We start from the raw sequence: 18896 nt of genomic DNA, 5'->3' as shown, positions 1-18896 counted from the left end.
CCCTCTGGAAATGACATTTCCTGGAAAGTGTTCATTATTTTATGAACCATTTTTAATGTGATTTGTGTCAATTTTTCAGAAGAGCTTTCTTGGAACAGACTTTCTTTTCCAATGCATTATTCCAGATTAGTGTTGCCTCTCTGAGGAAACTGCTTGCAGAAATTCTTGCTGTTTACACAGAGCTCATTTCACTGGAATAGGCACAAGGGAGTCTGTTTTTTCTCACCATTAAAATTAATTCAAGATTATCCTTTAATTTCAGGGATTTAGAGATGAGCATATAAACTATAAAGGTTCAAAATGGTTACTTCTTAAAGTTCTGACACCTTAATATTAAAGTACAATAATTATAGGGGAAAATCAATACCATAAAACTCACCACTAGCTGTCATGAAATAGTCGTGGGAGTCATAGGGGACTGTAAAAGTGACAGTGAAAAGCCCAGAAATTATGTATATGGGCTAGCATACATGAAAATCAGCTTTGAACCTCTTTGAGTAACAACTTCAGGGTATAAAATGGAAAAAGTTTCTTATTCAGAGAATATAACAGCAAAATGTGGTATCTGAACAGATAGTGGTTTTGACATTATAATTTGGGTATCTCACCTGTGAAAATGAAAATCATATACCACACTAAGGATGCTGCATCACCCTCTGAGGGGCCCAAGTGCTGAATTAGGCAGATGGTGCTGAGGAAGGATGACCATTGTCCCTTTTGCCTTCAATTTAAAACCCAGCGTGGGTCTGGTTTTGTTCTGAGGATACATAATTTTGTTTAGGTGAGAAACCGTGGTATGAAATGCCCCACGATCACCACAGGAGAATTAGTATGTTTGATTCATGCCTCACTGGGGTCTCTCCCCAGGGCATAGCTTGGTCTGTTTCTTCCATGGTCAATTCCAGAGCTGAAAGTAGAGCTTTTCCTCTTTTGTTCTTGGGAATGGTGGCTGAAAGTTCCTTTTGCTCAGCATGTGGAAAGTAAATACCTTCTGGCCTTGCATGGCAGAAGCAAGTGGAAGGACCATTAAGATTTTCCATTCTCTTTACACTAATACCTTTTTATATTTCTGTGTTGAAAATATTTGCTTTATGCACTTCCAGGTAACATTCTTTTATATAGGTTATATAGAATCCACAAATTGTTTTTTTAACATGGTCACTTTAATGGGGACTCAAATTTCCATGAAATCTACTCATTTCAAAACCTTGGCAATTTTGCTGTATCTTCATATATGTGGTCCTTTACTGCAAGAAGTTCCAGATATTTTGAGTATTCCAGACCATATCCACTTCAAGTGATAAGATGAAACTTTCCCAGTAATAAGTAAATAGTCATTGAACTACACATCATCACATTATAAAGAAATTCAGTTTCTTGTTTCTAGTATAGATGGTATCAAGATACTTTCCAAGCCCCTAAGCTACCACTCTGTAATTAACACAGTCTCATAAGAAAGGAGCATTAAATTTCAGAGAGCCAGGAATATGATCTTTCAAAGCCATTTCACACTGCCTTCAAAATGTCTAGCTTATGTTCTTCCTCTCAGTTGTGCAAGAATAATGCCTGGTAGATCTTTTTCGCTGTACTTCCACTAGCTCTCTTAGCATAATCTGTAACATATGGCTGCTCATATATTGCACTGTCATTAGCAGTGCATACAATGAGTGCAAATATTCAAAGGGTTATCCACTGTAATAGCACTATAAATAGGTTCATCAGGCATCTACGTAGTAAAGGCAAGTGTAGGATACTAAACCCACAAAATATTATGAAATTGTGAAAATTTAGTATGCCTGTAAACTGGGCACCAATTGTGAGTAGGTGACATAGTGCTTAATATAGCTATAAACAAAACAGCTTTCAACTCCTTATTTCATTTCTGCTTCAGACAATTGATGAAGGAAGGTATGGAAAAGATCATGTTAATAAATATTTGTTGATGATGTGGCCCTTGTCTTTGAAAATATTTCTGTTCAGGAAGAGTGTTTTCTGCAAACCTTTTTCTCGGCTGAACACTTGAAAGCAAGTCATGGTCCCAGGCTCTTAAATCAATTGCTATATGATTTGAGCTTATGAGAACCCTTTGTGTTCGTTGGATTTATAGCAATTCCATTTCTAAATTCCAGGTGAATTTTAAATCAATGGAACAGTTGGGAAAAAAACCCCAAACAACAAATCAAATATCTCTGGGTTACACAAATGGTTCTTCTGCCTGGTGGATGAACTTAAAATGTCCATGTATTTTATTGGAGAAATTGCAAAACATGCTTCCCTTGGAAATGTGAACCTGTGCACCCTGCTGTGCAGTGGGCACTCACAGAATACACTCAACAGCAGCTGAACTCCCTCATGAGGGATATAGGGTTCAGTTCTGTCAGAAAAACGAGTGCCCAGTGAGTAACTTCTGCATGACACTGCACATTGTCTCAACATGCTGGTGACTCATGAGTTACAGTGTCTCTTGCTTGTTAATGTCTTTGTTTTTCTGATTTTTTTTTTCTCAGTGCCATGTGCTGTTTTACTTGCTGCACTTCAATGCCTATACAACTGACATGTAAATATTTGACAGCTGCAATATAGCTTTTTTAGTTACATTTGTGCTGTGCATTGGCAGCCACTGCACAATCAATAAGACAAATAAATCTCATCAAATAGAATGTAGTAGTTTTTTTTACTGAAAAATAGAATTTTATTAATATAAAAAATTCTTAAGGGTGGGAAAATAAATATTATGTTGAAACCTTGATTCAACTGACATATGCAAATTTGTAATTCCAAGTAAATGCAAAAGCAAAAGCAAAGATATATTTTAGACTAATTAATATTTTCTTCTGAGGAAAAGATGTAGCTATTTACTTCTGCTAGTGGAGCTTAATTTTGAAGAATTTAAAAGTCACCTCTACTGAGAGTTTTTCTCCTTTACTATAGTTCACCCTTTACAATTGCACTGATTGTTTACTTGAATGGTGCTCTGTGATGATAAATGGGTAGGCACAGCAGTGCTACTATTTCAACAAAGTCCTTCTCAGTTTTATATTTTAAAGTCTAGGTAGATTCAAATGTTACTGAGATTGGAAAAGCAATAGGAACATGCACAAAGATTTCTAATGGAGGAACAAATGATTTTTTTTTCCTCACTAAGATGCCAGAAGCCCATTTCACCATGAGATTCACAATTGCTTTTGTTTTTCACTTTGCTTCTCTCTGATACACTCTGGTTTTTTGGTCTGCTTTCTTAGAGGAATAAGTAATTTTACTGGTCATGCAGAAAGCTGCAGTCATTATTCCAGTATTGACCTGATGCACTAATGGCAATGAAAGCTGGGTTCAAGATCGTTAAACACCAAGTCTCTTAAGTGGCTTATGGTCTGGTGTTTATCAATACGACTGGGAAATTATTTAGCAACCAGATGTCCAAATTTTGCTTAGATATCTCCATGCTGAGCTGCATTGCAGATTAACTGTCCTTGTAGCTATAAATATTGTATACAGTAAAGCATTTTCACTGTCAGACTAAATATTATTGTAAATACAAAATGAAAGTTTATTTCTTAGCTGCTGAATTCTGAGCTTTTCTGCCTACTGTAAATTATTTCTGTTGATTCAGGTCAAGTGGGAGCTATGGAAGCTCACCCCTTCAGCTGAGTCCATAGGTCTGGGTACTTCAAATACTGATTCCTAAGTCTAAATTTGTAGCTGCTACTCAATTTTATGAAACCTTGTAATGAAATGAGTAGGCCGGTTAAATCAATTATAAATTATATAAATTACATAAATTATAAAGTGAGTTACAGTTATAGGTCTTTTGTTCATCAGTCCATACTTGTACTTTATAATGCAATAGTTTTACCTTTCAGTGTACTACTATAAATTCATTGGAATCTGAATTCATTTTTAGAGAAGAGTGGGAGGAAGTATCAGTATAATCAGCTTTTTTTCTGACTTGCTTAGATCTAGATAAATCTTCTCCTCACATTAGTGACACAGTCAACTGCACTGAAATTTTTCATGAGGAATTTTAACGTCTGGAAGTGTATGCATTATAGAAATCATCTTGGTCTCAATCAGATTCAAAGGACACTAGCTGGCAAATGCTTTTGAGCTCTAATTAAATTCACTTGCATCTTAATGTGCTGACATAAAGCTAAATGTTTTCATACACTACTTTAAGCATTCAATTAATCAGTAATTTTAACTGTTAACGTGGTCATGTTCTCTGTCACGGTAATTTACATGAACCTGGAATGAGATTTCCCTTGTTAAGTTGCCTTAAATGTGTGTGCAAACTGTGGAATCAAATCAAAGTGTAGTACATCCTTTCATCCAGAAGAATTGTGGACTGTTCTATAATCTGTAGAGTAACAATGTGAGGCCTCTGCTTTTTTAATGCAGCTTTTAATACTAAATATTTTTTCTTTTGTAGGATTTTTTTCCACTTTAATTCTTGAATAATTAACATTTAAAATTAATGGTTGTTGGCTTTGCTTGGTTGCAAAAGAAGTCAGGTGTTCTCTTCATGAAAACTTCTGGACTTTGAAAAAAACTGTTAAAAGAGCTGGGGATGCACAGTGATGAGATTTATAGCAGACATAGCCACAGTATTAAAGCAAAAATCCTTTTGTCATTTTTTTACTAGATATAACAGTAGGCTTCATGAAGGGAGTGCAGAGTATAAATGTCACACAGTATCATTACAAACAGTCAGATAAATTGTGGGCATTAATTAGGAGGAAGTGTGTTGCATAAAGACTTTTCCTTTAATTATCTCAACTCTAAAACTTATCATGGGGTGTTTGCTGAATAAGATTCTCTGGATCAGAAAGCATAAGATCTGAATTTCTGTTGCTCCAGTTATGATTTTTTTGGGTATCATGTCATTGAAACAGGGCAATGTTGTCTAAGCCTGTGATTGAAGGTATAGTTATCATGGTTTTAGTTCATCCTATTTGATTATCTCTGGCTTTATGCTGTGTTTCTGGCAGAGATTTCTGAAAATGACATGAGTCATCCATTCATCAATGTCCTACCCTTTCCAGTATGTTCTACTTCTGAAATGAAGGCAGGCATGCAATCTCCTAATAGTCTTTCTTCAAACTTTCATGTGAAAAAGTAACTTGACCTTCATGGAAAATGAGCTTAAAGTAAAAGAATCACAATTGAACAAAATCTGCTTTTAAATTGTGCTGACAAGCTGGGGATGTCTCTCATATTCATCCATCTCTGCTGACTTGCTGCTGAAGGAAAATGTTGGTTCGTGAATGTTGGATATTTTGTGTTTAGGCCTCTTTTCCCATCTTAGCAGAAGCACTTTTAAATCATCCTTCACACAACTCTCACAGGCTTGGACAAACAATCAAGTATTTTTATCGAAAGCTAATATACAAATATCCAATTTTATTTTATTTTATCTATTTTGCAGAGACTTACACTACTTAATTTCTGAGCTGAAGCGTAGAGTCAAGTGGTTAAACAAACATCCAGTCTTTGCATTCTCTGGGTTCTGTGGCAGTCACGCTTCCAAACTCAGAGACTTTCACTGCTTGGACAGAGACCCCTTCCCTGTGGGTGTCTCCAGTGACCCAACAGGTGCCCACTTGACTCCCTCACACCCCACACTCACACAGTCAGACCAGATTTCCCTCCCTGATCCAGCCCAGCTTTCCCAGAGCAGAGACTCAGACGACTCTTTCCATAAAGCCATTTATTCTTGGTGTAGCAACACAGAAACTGCCCCAGCTGGTGACTCCAGGGAGGGCCCTCAGCAAAAGAAACACAAGGATTTTATATCCTCACAATCTCTCCTCACACAAGTCTCTCTCTCCTGAGTCCTGTGCTCCTGCTGTGTCTCCCAGAGTCCATCCACCCAGCTGGCATCACCCATCTTCGTGCCCTTTGTTAACCAAAGGGTTGGCAGCTCTTGGTCTCTCGTCTGGGGCTCCCACCCAGAGCTCAATCTGCATCTCAGTGTGCAGTTGGCAAACTGAGCTACCTGCACCAGATTTATTCCTCAAAAGTCCAGATCTGTTCTTTCTTTTACGGCATTTTCAGCAGCTCTACTTGGTTGTTCCAAAGGCTCAGGGTTACATCTATCTCAATAGATCAAATGTTTCGCTTGGATGTATTTTCTTATCTAAAAACAAAATTAAAGAGAAACATGCACCAGTAATCTAATATTGTCTCCTGATTAACCAACCTGTTCAGTAAAATAACTTAATATTCCAGCCAATGTGCTGGAAGCACAATATGAAATTCAACAACTTCTATATTATTATGGAAGTGTTGCAACCTACACACAAACATACACCAAAATACATAGACCAATAGGTTTGTGTCACTCATTACAACTTTCCTATTGCAAGTTCAAAAATGTGTTAACTTCCAGTCCATAAGTTTCTAATAAAGTATTCTAAAGAAAACGGCATTTTTCTTACCCAAGATTTTAAAATCCAGTTAATTATCATTGAAGATCATGAAATTAAATTCTGGATTTTTTATTTGTGTTGCAATAAAAACTGAATGATAGAAATTTCACCTTCAATACTGTTTTTTGTTTTGTTTTTTGAAATATTTTATGGTGTTTTACGTACACAAGTAACAGCAAGTGATTAAAGATTTGAAGTTATAAAAATAGAAAAACAGATTACAGAACTAAATAAACTTTTAACCGGAATATTTTAAGGTATGGGTTTGTTTGGCTTGTTTATTTGTTTGTGGTTTTTTGATTTTTTTTTTTGGTTGGTTGGTTTTTATCTGTTTTATGTGATAGGTAAATATTAATCATTTTATAAATGTTACTGAAGAATTAGATGATACATGTACTGGGTATAATATTTCTTAGTCCTTTTTAATATGACAAGAAATTTTTCAACAAATTATTTAGATGTGTCCCTTAGTGTGGGATTTTAGATGCACCTCTCATTATTTTGTTTGAAATTCAAGCTCAATAAGAACAGCAAATACAATTCTGATTGTATTTACCTGATGCTTTGCTGTGATATTCAAGAAATTCAGTAAAATTAAGGGCACAAGCCTTATCAGACACCTGCTGATATTAAAAGAAAGATTGATTGTTATTCTAGCTGGTACTGGATTGGCATTTATAAGTAAAATGGTTTATTCCATAAATGATAAAGTAACCACAATTATTCTGGTGTAAATTTTGGTGTGAATTACAATAGAATTTGGCCACCTTACATTTTTCATAAAATCATAAGCTCCAGTGTATTCCTGTTCGTAACAACATTCATTCACTACTGCACGTCCTCTCTACCTTTTCTTTCATTTTGGTGTTCCATATTCTGCTTCATACAATTAGAATTAAAAAGAAAAACAAAACCCCACAGCAGTCTTTGCATCACATAATTGTATCTTAAACAAGAAGAAACAGAAGTAAATTAATTTACTAGCTACAAATATATTGGGTATGAATGATCTGCCTGATTGGTATGAATGGTCTTGCGCTGTCACACTTCCATTATGCACTGCAAGCATATGATTTTAATTATTTTGGCAGTGTGGGGATTTGGTTTTGTGTTGACAGGAGGAGCAGCATGTTAGTGCATGAATGGTAATGATACTTATTCCCCAGTTAGGTAAATAAAAATAACAGGCTAAGTCAAGCGCTGCACTGAACCAGAATGCATTTTAAAAACACATTATTTGGTAAATGGGAAAAGGCTGTTTTAACATAAAAATCATTTATTGAAATAAATTAATTAAATTTGTGCAAAATGTGGGTAACTGAAGGAAAGTCTTGAGAGAAAATTGATCATTTAATAAACCTCCATTATCTTTAAAATACTGAAAGCAGTATAAAACAGTATTTTATCCCTTGGGTAATTAAAAAGTAACATAGCTGAAGTTGGGATTTCACAGATGTGGAACTCTTGTGACATTTCAGACTGAAAAACAGACTTATTTTTTCTCTACTTTATTGTATGAATTCTGTCCCTGCCTTCCCAATCATAAATAATATATCCCTGTATGGGGATTAGGTATACCAACCTGAGTTTTCCATTAAAATAATGCATTTCTTTCTCTTTAAATTTATGAATATTTATCAAGGGATTATGGGTTGGTTAATAGTATTTCCCCTTAATACATACACATGAATTCACTTGCACATAAGTCTGAAAATGAGAGGTAACTGTCTTGGGACTAGACTGCTCCTAAGCTCCTGCTAGCAAGCTGTAAGGTAAACATTCCTTAACAAGCAGTGGGCAAAAAATAGTCTTTCCTCCCTCATGTGAAATGTAGACAGATTCTGCCCATAAAACTTTTTTTTTTTTTTTAAGATAACGAAACACAGGAAAAAACTTGTATGAAAAGTTCATAGGTTCTCTGGAAAGGGTCCCCTTGATAACTGAAAAAGACTGTAAAGGGCCAGAGTTGTTGACATAAACTGAAGTTCTGAGGTACAAAGTCTTCAAAAACATTTCAGAAAGGGATGGGAATGAGCTATTAGACTGCCAATAGGTTCAGCTGTTTGATTTGCCAAAGATTTGAAGTCAGATTAGGACACCACATTTGGCTGATTGACATCCATGTCAATGTGCTACTCTTGAGTGTGTCATAAATGATAGCTGCAGCTTGAACACACTGAAAAATTATAAAGAGCATTAGATGTGAATGGAATGGTGAATCTTTGATGCCTGTTTCACGTGGTATGCTGGGGCTCCAAAAGACAGGTGACTGATTTTTGATGAAATCTTTTTTCCTCAGAAACAAAAGCAAAGAAAACAAAAAAAAAAAAAAGAAACATACGAACAACACAAAAACCCCCAACAAGATCAATCACACCCCCTATAAAGGGCAAATAATTCCCTGTAGTTTAGAATGTCCCTAATTCCACATAGCCTGGTGTGTCACTCAACTGTGCTTTTAAGGATTCCCCTGCAAAATTGTGTAGTATAAATTAGTTTGCTGATATAGGCCAACATTATCTTATTGAGACCATGGAGTTTTTGACTTTTTTATGATGTAGCTGTGCCTGTTCGGACTGCAGAGTAGTCTGAGTGGCAGCATAACATAACATTTGAAATTTCTCCAAAATTTTGATATTTGTCACCAGTCATTGTTCAAGTGGTTGTTTTAATGTGTTGCATCTATCTAAGACGCAACTATCGTAAAGTATTCCTTGAGGAGACAATGAGGCAAACTGTACAAAGCCATGAAGAACTATTGTATATGAGCTGTGGACTAGATCTATGACTTAATTTCAGAATAATATTCTGAAACCAGAAGTTATATCCTTGTTTGTAGGCATTTGGGGCTTTGGTTTTAAATGTCTGTCCAGTTGTGCCTTCTTAAGATGCTAAGGAAAGTGCTATGTAAAGCGGTGTAGAATTTAGACTTTAATTCATATTTTACTTTTGTGTTCTTCTGCAGATAGTAACTTTATCCTTGCAAATGCTCAGGTGGCTAAGGGATTTCCCATTGTTTACTGCTCTGATGGCTTCTGTGAGCTTGCTGGATTTGCACGGACTGAAGTCATGCAGAAGAGCTGCAGCTGTAAATTTTTACTTGGTGCTGAAACAAATGAGCAGATGATTCTTCAAATTGAGAAATCGTTGGAGGAAAAGATAGAATTTAAAGGAGAAATCATGTTCTATAAGAAGAATGGTAAGTCTTTTTCCCTGTTCTGTTAGTCATAAAGAATGAAACTTAGCATAAATGTATATAATATATAGTGTTCATTTCTAAGTAAAAATGTAGTGTGTCTATCATCAAGCCTATAAGAACAGATTTGAATAATGGAAGTATGGTACACATTGAAAGCATGTTTATATTGGTGGTTTTGATTTTATATAAATATGTTACAAAGCATCATAGGAGAAATTCAGAGTAATAAATTGCATTGTGAGACTGTTATTTGCACTTAGTATGACACTGTTTTTTCTGCTTTTTCTTATACTGAAATTTTTACCACTTATTGCTGAAGCTGTAATGAAAACATTCATATTCACTACATGATAAGCTACATAAATTTTTCACTGCCATCAGTAAAATGCTTGGATGTCTGAATGAGCCAAGTGATTTTTTTCTCAACAGCTACTATACATAAAAACAATAATAATGATTGTCAAAAAATTATGTTCAAGTATGTATTGCCACATAAAAAAGCCTTCCATGCATTAAGCAATCCCATAGACTATAGGAAATTTCAAGTTTCACTAGCAAAGCTTTGACTCCTATGACAAGGCATTTATAAGGACAATCTCATAGTCAAGGTGCACGAGGCACAGAGGACAGCAGGCCATGATGCACACTTCCCAACTTCTTTCATTTCTATCAGGCTCCTGAAGTGTACTTATTCCATATATTCCTATTGCCACATTCATGTGATCTTCAAGAAGGTGACACTAAGTTTGAGATAATGACAGGATTTCAACCAGGGTAACAGGAGCTGAATGATCCATGAACTCAATGGATCCATGGGTGTTGAGTATCACTTTGTCTTTCATTACATGGCTGGAGTTTATAGGTATCTAGACCACATTTTTCTCTTAGATTTTCTTTTCTTCTGTCTTCATTAATGAAACCTTTTCCTTTTAAATAATATTACTGCTATTATATACTTTGAAAAGTTATTTTCTAAAAGTGATAACTGCATAATGACAACAAAGCGATTTGGAGTGTTAGGAGAAGGCAGCTTCAGTTTCACTAACAAAAAAAAATGAAGAATGTTCCTAAGTTGGCTTGTGTTCATGGTTGCTGCTCTTCGTGGAATGAAAGTTTGAAGTGAATCTGGAAGATCCTGCTAAATGCTTCCTCATCTTGTGTTTTTGGGGATGCTTGGGAGTGTGTGAGGGTTTTTGGTTTGGTTTTTTAGCATATAGAAGAGACGACCACAGTTTCTTGAAATTGTTTCAGGAAGATTATTCAAATAAAGTAGTTCCAAATTGTAAAACATGTCTGAATATAGCGGAAAAATTGTTTTAACCTGGAAGGATAAGACCTGTTTTTTTTCCAGTATTCTATAGTGATAACTGGGCATGGTAAGAAGATATTTCAAGGTATTTAAATAAAAGAACTAAAACAAAGACATTAATTTCATTGTCTTTGTCCTGAATGATAAACTGTGATTCCTTTAAATTATGAAGGGGCGTTTCAAATCTATAATAGATATGATTAATACAGGCAGAAGGAGATTGCAGGTCAATTATCAGAGAAGTAACTGAATCACAGATAAACAGATAAAGAGAAATTGTTGAGACTAAAAAGATTCCCACTATCCATCCTACATGCATCCCTCTGTATAATCTGATGTGAAGCCTCCCCAGTACATATTCTGAGCAGGAATAAATTTCCCCTACTGCCCATTATATTTTTCATTTCCATGTATTTCTGTACCACTGGGAAACAGAAATGAATAGGTATTAAAATAACATGAGAATTTCCTGTGTAAAAGCTGCATTTATCCTAAAAAATAATCTTGGTTTTTCAAAAGAGCTGCAAAGTGCTGGCTCCAAATTTGTTAAATCAATCATTTTAGCTAAATGTTTTTGCATTTGGGTTGGGTTTGGGGCTTTTTTTTCAGAGGAAGAATTGAGCTTCTGAAGCTGTTAAGCTTATTCAGCTTTGTCCAGAAAAAGGTTTTAAAAATATTTTAAGACATAAGAACTTTGGGAATAATATCCCTGAAATGATTGTATGGATATATTCCAGCATATCCAATATGGAAAACCATCATTATTTGGGCTGGTATAATGCCAGGAACACAAGTCAGTGGGAGACAAGTAGCTAGCAATGCCTATTTATCACAAGGCCACATTTCACTCTCCTGTTAGGGCTTTAGGGTGTCAGAGGGGAACCCCCACGTGGCTTTAATCTGCTATTTAGCACAGCCTTGTTTTGTAGGCCTAGCTACGAGACCAAACGAGCACTTTGAAACCTCAGGGGTAATTCTGAGCTCAAGGAGTAGACTGATGTGCCCCTGAATACTTCTTGAAACCTTGATAATTAGTACAACATTTTGATAAAAATTACTATGAGGTACATGGATGCATGAATACAATAACTTACTCTTTGTTTGTTCTTCTGGATTTGGTCTAAAATGTAGATCATATATGTCCTGTTTTTTGGGGAAGACATTCAAAATTGCAAAACTGAACATGCATCTATTCCTTAATTGACACATTTTTCAATATTTTAAGTTTGACTTAAATTTATTTCAAAGATGATTCAGTTTTCATCATTAAATTAGACCATTTATTCTAAACAAGTAGTTTTGATCTAAATTTATTAAACTTGAATATGGACCTTTTATGGTTATTTAACCACCATTAAACAATTCACATACCACCTCTGCTCAGTAATTGTTAGTTAAAGGAATGATTGCTATAGCTGAGACAACCTCAGGAATCCACATGCAATTTCATGGAAATTCCAGACTGCTTTGAACAAGAGTGGTGTGCAAGGAACTGGGCAGGAAACTGAGTAAAGTGGATTATCTGTTTGTGTTGGAAGAACTACAGTATTTCATTGTCTTTGTCATTTTGGTTTGGATTGCAAGAGAAGAATGATCTTAAGCAGTTGTGCTCTGACCAATCTTGAAACCACTGGAAGTGGATAAGAACATTTTCTATGTGTGTTCTCATTTTGGAATTTTAATGGATTCTTAGAATAGGAGAAACTGGTTGCAACTCCTCATCCTGAACATTTTCGGCCATGTAAGAAACAGAGCAATATTAGAACCATGGCAGTAGATACAGCAGCTTCAGAGAGAGATGTCTTTTGAAAATTCAACTCAAAATATACTTTTCATCATAGTTTCAGTATTTATCTTGGTTCCTCAGTCAGCTTCTTGCTTTTTTTTGACAGAGCTTTATTAAGTTCTTGACAATCAGAAGAGGAGACTATTAAAAGACAAGGAATTTTATGATTGTTGCCTTCTTCAGAAAGTTTTAAAATTACATTGCTTAGGAGCTTATTTTTTAATATTTTTTTGTTACTATATCTACATTTTCTTTAAAACATCTGCAACAAATTAAGTTGTCAATTATGATAATGGAAATGCAAATTAGCCTTTCGGAATTCAAGTGATGTGAGAAAAACTCTCACTCCTGGATCTCTTGTTTAGAACAATCTAAAAGCAGCTGGGCACTATGCTGAGGAACTATATTTAAATAAATCCTTCTTTTTCTCCCTGTCAGACCTCTTCTGAAATTTGTCAATAATAAGTACAGGTAGTTAAATGAGGTCTTCACATTCCCTCAAACTCAAACTGAGGTACAGTTAAGCAGCTGTGTAGATTTTTTTCCTTTTGTGTTACAGCCTAAGATAATGCTACAATAAGCCTTATAATCAGTGACAGTCCAGCACAAGCTCTCCATCCTCAGTTGCTGAGGAGGTCATACCTTGGGTCCCCTACAAACCCATCAGATTTATTTCCTTTGTCTCAAAACTAGGTTTGTAGTGTTTGAGAAGAGGTCTGTGCTTAAACCATGAAGTAGTTCCGCAGCCTCCCTTCATTGAAAGGAAATTGGCCTCTTTCTGAGTATGTATATGTTGTGAAACACATATGTGTGAAACACAATGTACTCAGCAGTGGCCACTTGTAATTTATGGGCATTTGAGACACTTCACTGTGGTGACCATCATTTCTGTGCACTCCAGATAAAGGGCAGTTTGCACAAGCCTTTGTGCATAGTTAAAAATCCCCACTGTAAGAGGACTGCAGCAAGTGGGTGTTGCTGAGACTGTCTTTACAAGGTGCCTTAGGACTTGGGTGCAAGCAGAGTTCGCTTTGTCTATGACAGTTAACCAGGACTCAAGGGACACTTTGTCAGCTTCTATGTGTACACTGATTTAAACACTTTCTGGGTTAAGTCTTAGGTGTGTGTCTTGTACTTCTTGGTCCCTAAAGATTTGGTAAGTAAATTGTAAGGTCAGGAAGATATGATGTATTTAATTTCTGTATTTATTTCTTCATTTATTACAAGTCAGTAAGATTAAATCAAGGTATTTTATCTCTTCTCATCACTGCATGAGAATATATGTTTTGAGAAGGCTGTATCCATACCTGGAAGGATGGGATTAAGGTATTTTTCAGATGGGCAGAATATAAGTAGAGAAAGGGTGAAAGTCAGACCCTCTTACCGAGCTACTGGGTTCATCAAGCTGTTTGAAGTCTGGCTGTAACAGTGTTCTCACATGAACAGCAGTGACAGTCACAGGTAAATGAAATAGGGCTCAGGCCATGAGACATCATCCATGGCCTCTGCCATGTTTGTGCTTAAATAAAATGGCTAGAGAATAGCAAAGGCTACACAACATCATTTATATTTATATTTATATTTATATTTATATTTATATTTATATTTATATTTATATTTATATTTATATTTATATTTATATTTATATTTATATTTATATTTATATTTATATTTATATTTATATTTATATTTATATTTTTTATATTTATATTTATTGCATTTCTAATGTTAAGAAAACAGAAAATCTTTTTTTAGGCAAAGAGTTCAATGTTATTTCAAAATTTTAGAAGAATTAATTAAGAAGAAATTGAGGAGAAATTAATTTATTTTAAAATGAAAGAAAATTGGACTTTTCCACAAACTTCTCTACAGCAAGTATTTTTCTTATTTCAGAAATGGTATTTGTTCTTTCCAACAAGAAATTGAAACACATACTTTTAGTGGTTGTCCAAAAATATGCTATAGTACTCTGAAACATGGGAGTTGTATGGTACCAGTTTAACTGGCTGCCTTCTTTAACAATCTCCTGAAATCCACCATGGCATTTGGAAGTTAAACCCAGCAGTAAGAAAATGGACATTTATTAGAATTTTCTGAATGTAAAAAAAAAATAAATTTGTACAGAGATCTCAATTTCCTTGTGACTACTTGCTACTATTTTCTAGTGAAAATCTTCTACTTAGTAATGTAGAGAAAAACCCTGGACAAGTTGCTTGACAGAGCAGTTTGTAGCAATGTGGCCTCACTGTTGCTTCACTGCTTCTCTGCCTAAAAAACATCACCTAAAAATAAGAAAGATAGAAAGCTTTTATGGTAGGCTTGCTCACATTTGCTAAATTATAGTACAAAATACAGGAGGGGGGAAATAAAAAAGAAAGCAACACTGAAAGATAAATCTGAAGGTAATATCTAACTGTAATTACCTGAACCATATAAAATAATCTATAATTTTATAAAATAATTTTTTTCTTCTTTATTTTTCTTTCTTTTTTTCCTTTTTTTCTTTCCTTTTTTCAATTTTCTGTTTTCTTATGCTTTTTTATTTCTCCCTTTCATATAACTCATTAATCATTAGGAAGTTTCACTGGTTTTTGAGAAGTCTTCTTCCTTAAAAAGCAGTATAGAATATAGACAGAAGAAATGTCTTTACTACCCTCTGTTTCACAGAAGAGGGAATTTTTGTCTCCTTTTCTCTCCCAACCCTTCATTTGCTTGACCCATGGCTTCTGATTAAAGGTAATGTGTACCTCTGAAGTGTTTTGATGTTTTAGAGGCAGTCCCAGCTTCTGCAGCAGAGGAGGAAGACAGAGCAAGCTTGTGCTCCTCTGCAGTGCCCTGGCTTAAACTCTACAGAGGCCTGGCTGAAGTGGTCAGCAAAAGCCTGAAAGAAGACAAAATAAAGAGATGAATCTCAGTTAGAAGGGAAAAAAAAAAAGGCAGCAAAATCCCATGTGCAATGTGATCTAAACCATCTGAGATCTTTTTCTAGAATTTAATGAGACATCAACAAGACTGCAGCTTAGTGACAGTGCTGATAGTTCATTGCGATGGCATTTACGGTGATATTGGCTAATAGCTTCTTTCAGTAGCAACATGATGTATTAAAAGCATAAATCACTGAGAAAAGACTTGTTCTTCGAGAACCACATTGATACGTAAATAAATCTGTGGGAATTTTTCCTGTTGTAATATTGTTACTACTTGATGCCCTTCACTGTTAACAGATGCAATTAGTATTTCCACACAGGCACCTTGGGCTTCCAGCTGCACCTGAATGGCTGTTGGTACTGCTGGATGCTTTATTTTTTAAGTTTTTAAATGACATTTCATTGTGCTACTTTTTATACACCCATTTTTATTGAGGGATATCGGCATTTATTTTGCAGAAGGATGTTCATAAGACATCAGACTAGTTACCCTTAAAGTTTTTCTCACAATTTTATGGCCACATTGAATTTGCTGTCTTCTTATTTTTATGAGATTTAAATCAAACTTTGGCTAAGAGCTGACTTGGGTGCCTGTGCTTCACCATGAGTTAGGCCGTTCTTTGGATGAAGAAAGTTCAAAGTATCATTTCTCCAGACGGCCATACGACTCTCTTCTGCTGACATTTCCTTATTTCATCCCTGACCCCTAAATCCACGTTCTGGATTATGATGCAGACTATTTGCCACCTCCTGTGCTGACACTGCCGTGGGTTCTTGCTTTATCTCCAAAGTTTTTTGGAAGGTGGTAGGAGGCTGATGTTAGCACTGCCTACTGAACCCTCTCACTGATTTGGGTAGCAGTTTGATTTTATGGAGCAGTTCAATAACTAGAGGGTTAAAACCTGCTGATTTCCAGCTGGTGGGGTTACTATCGTTTGTTTCATAGGACAGGTATTACAGCATGCTCTCACATGGACTGGAGTGGTGAATTGGGAAGATTAATCCTCTTCTACCATGTTGCATAATTGCTCATTGTGTGTTTCAAAACCCTTCTGTACAAAAATCCTCAAACCTGCCAGGATGGAATTATCAGTTCAGATCCATGACTCAACTCCATCTCAGGTCCCAGCTTTAGCCCCCTCCTTCCAGAAAGGTGCCCGTGGACTGCATATGAAGTACAGCTCCAAGTTCTTGAATCACAGCCTTAGAAATCCTGTACAGAATTACAGAAATTCTTGCTGAAAACTTACAAATAATATTAATAGATAAGACTGTGGGAAAAGCAGTGTAGAATAAATGGATCAGTTTCTAAAATGTTTCCTTTCAATTTAAGTGGATGAGTAACCAACAGAATCCCCTTTTTCTCCGTGTCAGGTCTTTGGAAAACTTTATGAATAAGCACGAGGTTTCTGCCAACACCTCTTCCAATGCTAGGAGATCTCCCATTCTGCACACTCCAGGTCTTCTGTTTCTACCACTGCCAGAGACACCAGAGTGAGGGCCACAAAAATATTTAGCAGTTATTTCAGTTTATAATCATCACTTGTTTTTTTGAAACTGAAAACATGAAATTTTTCTTTATAGGTATAGTGGTCTGTTTGGAGATTGCTGGGCTTTTTACTTACAGTAAATCTCACATCATTTTTGAAATCTCTCTTTTCAGATAATAAAATAATGAGCTTAAAAGCAAAAGAATGTAATTTGAAAACATGGCTATGTTTAGGTGAATATGTGCTTTAAATCCCTCAGATGTGAAAATACAAGATAAAAATTCAAAATAATAAATACATTTTTATTCATATGTATATACAAATATACATTAATATATATATATATATATCCCAGACATACATAATGTATATGAGACCATCCTGTTTTAAAAAAATTTCTTGCCTTCTTTTCAGAAGTCAGTAGGCTGAGAAATCATATTTACTGCTGTAATTATATCTACATGTTGACTCTGAAAGTCCAAAAGGAATAAGAACCATAGGTTATAAACACGGTTTTAACAATAGATTTCAAATGGAAAGCAAATTTGGCTTATTTGGAAATTTCTTGAGTGACCACAATGAAGTAAGGACTAAACTGACCAGGAAGGATCAAGTCTGACTATTTCTGAAGCAGTCTGTATAAAGATATTGAAGAAACTGTATTTTGTTTTGTTTTCTGTTGCTTTTGTCTGGTTTGGTTGGGTTATTTTTCATTTTAGCAATAGATATTGTATATTGGTTTATACAAATAGATTGTCTCAATTAGTCCCAGGAGTTAGTTGACAAATGCTGAATGCCCTGTACTAATATAACTGTGACAAAGTAATTATCATTGGAGGGGAAGGGAAAGTAAGTTGCAGACTGATGATGTTTATGAGTCTGCCCTGAAGCTTTTTGCATTTAAACAGAATGCATCTCATTGACTTGAGTTTTTAGATAAACCTGTGTGTTTTGCTAATTGTCATAACTGCAACCTAGTGAATGTATTTCATCAGGGAAGAACTTATCTCCCTAAATGTAATTTTCTTTTCTAATATGGATGGAGATAAGAAAAGGAAATTAGGGCAGACAAAAAGAAAGTGGTACACTTAAGGATCATGTATCACACATGGCATCAAAGGGCATTGCTTAGTTCTCTGCTTTTGTTCAAGGAAAACTCAGGGTAACTAAAGGATTTTGAAATGGTTTCATTAAGTAGGGAAGGTAGTGGAGCTATACAAGGAGAGACCAGAAAGCTGAATAAACAAAGCTGAAATGTAGATACGCTGGAGCTCATAAATTAGTTTGTATAAAACAGTCACTGCAGACTGTGCTAGCTGTTGCATACAGAGACTGTTCCACTCAGGCTGGAAAAGACATGCTCTCAAACTAGGAGCCGCCATAACACCGACAGTCTGTGTCCATAAAGTGACAAACAGAAACTTTGGGGTTGTGAATTATGCTCTGCTTACCATTGGCAGTTTGCAGGAGAGGCAAGGATAGGAGATTGATGTGTTGAGAAGGGTCTTCTCTTAGGACATCCTTTCTCTCTTTTCATCTCCCCATCATGGCAGCGATGGCAGAGAAAGTCAGACATGCCGGGCAATATGAGGAGTTTGACATATGAGACACTGAATTATCTGCAACAAAAGGAACAGGGCATAGATTGAAGCTGGGCACAGAAAAGGGGCGGAAGACTTGGAGGGATGGATTTGTGTATCTCTGATGACATGTAATAGGTTTTAATAAGTGCACATAGTACTCTGTAGGGAGTCTCATTA

At 35.6% G+C, this 18896-nt stretch overlaps 1 protein-coding gene across 2 annotated transcripts in view; it reads left to right on the top strand.

Moving 5' to 3' along the window:
- KCNH8 (potassium voltage-gated channel subfamily H member 8) overlaps positions 1 to 18896 on the top strand; it is a 174351-nt gene that overhangs the window by 47018 nt on the left and 108437 nt on the right. For both annotated transcript variants that reach the window (XM_005518938.2, XM_088055796.1), the window contains exon 2: positions 9391 to 9624. In XM_005518938.2, the coding sequence (XP_005518995.2) occupies positions 9391 to 9624 (234 nt within the window). The remainder of the gene's footprint in view (positions 1 to 9390; positions 9625 to 18896) is intronic.

Source organism: Pseudopodoces humilis, chromosome 1, assembly GCF_049639895.1.
Source record: "Pseudopodoces humilis isolate 2021_Gansu_Grassland_sample_001 chromosome 1, ASM4963989v1, whole genome shotgun sequence".
NCBI lineage: Eukaryota > Metazoa > Chordata > Aves > Passeriformes > Paridae > Pseudopodoces > Pseudopodoces humilis.
This window is presented reverse-complemented; position numbering and strand designations above follow the sequence as displayed.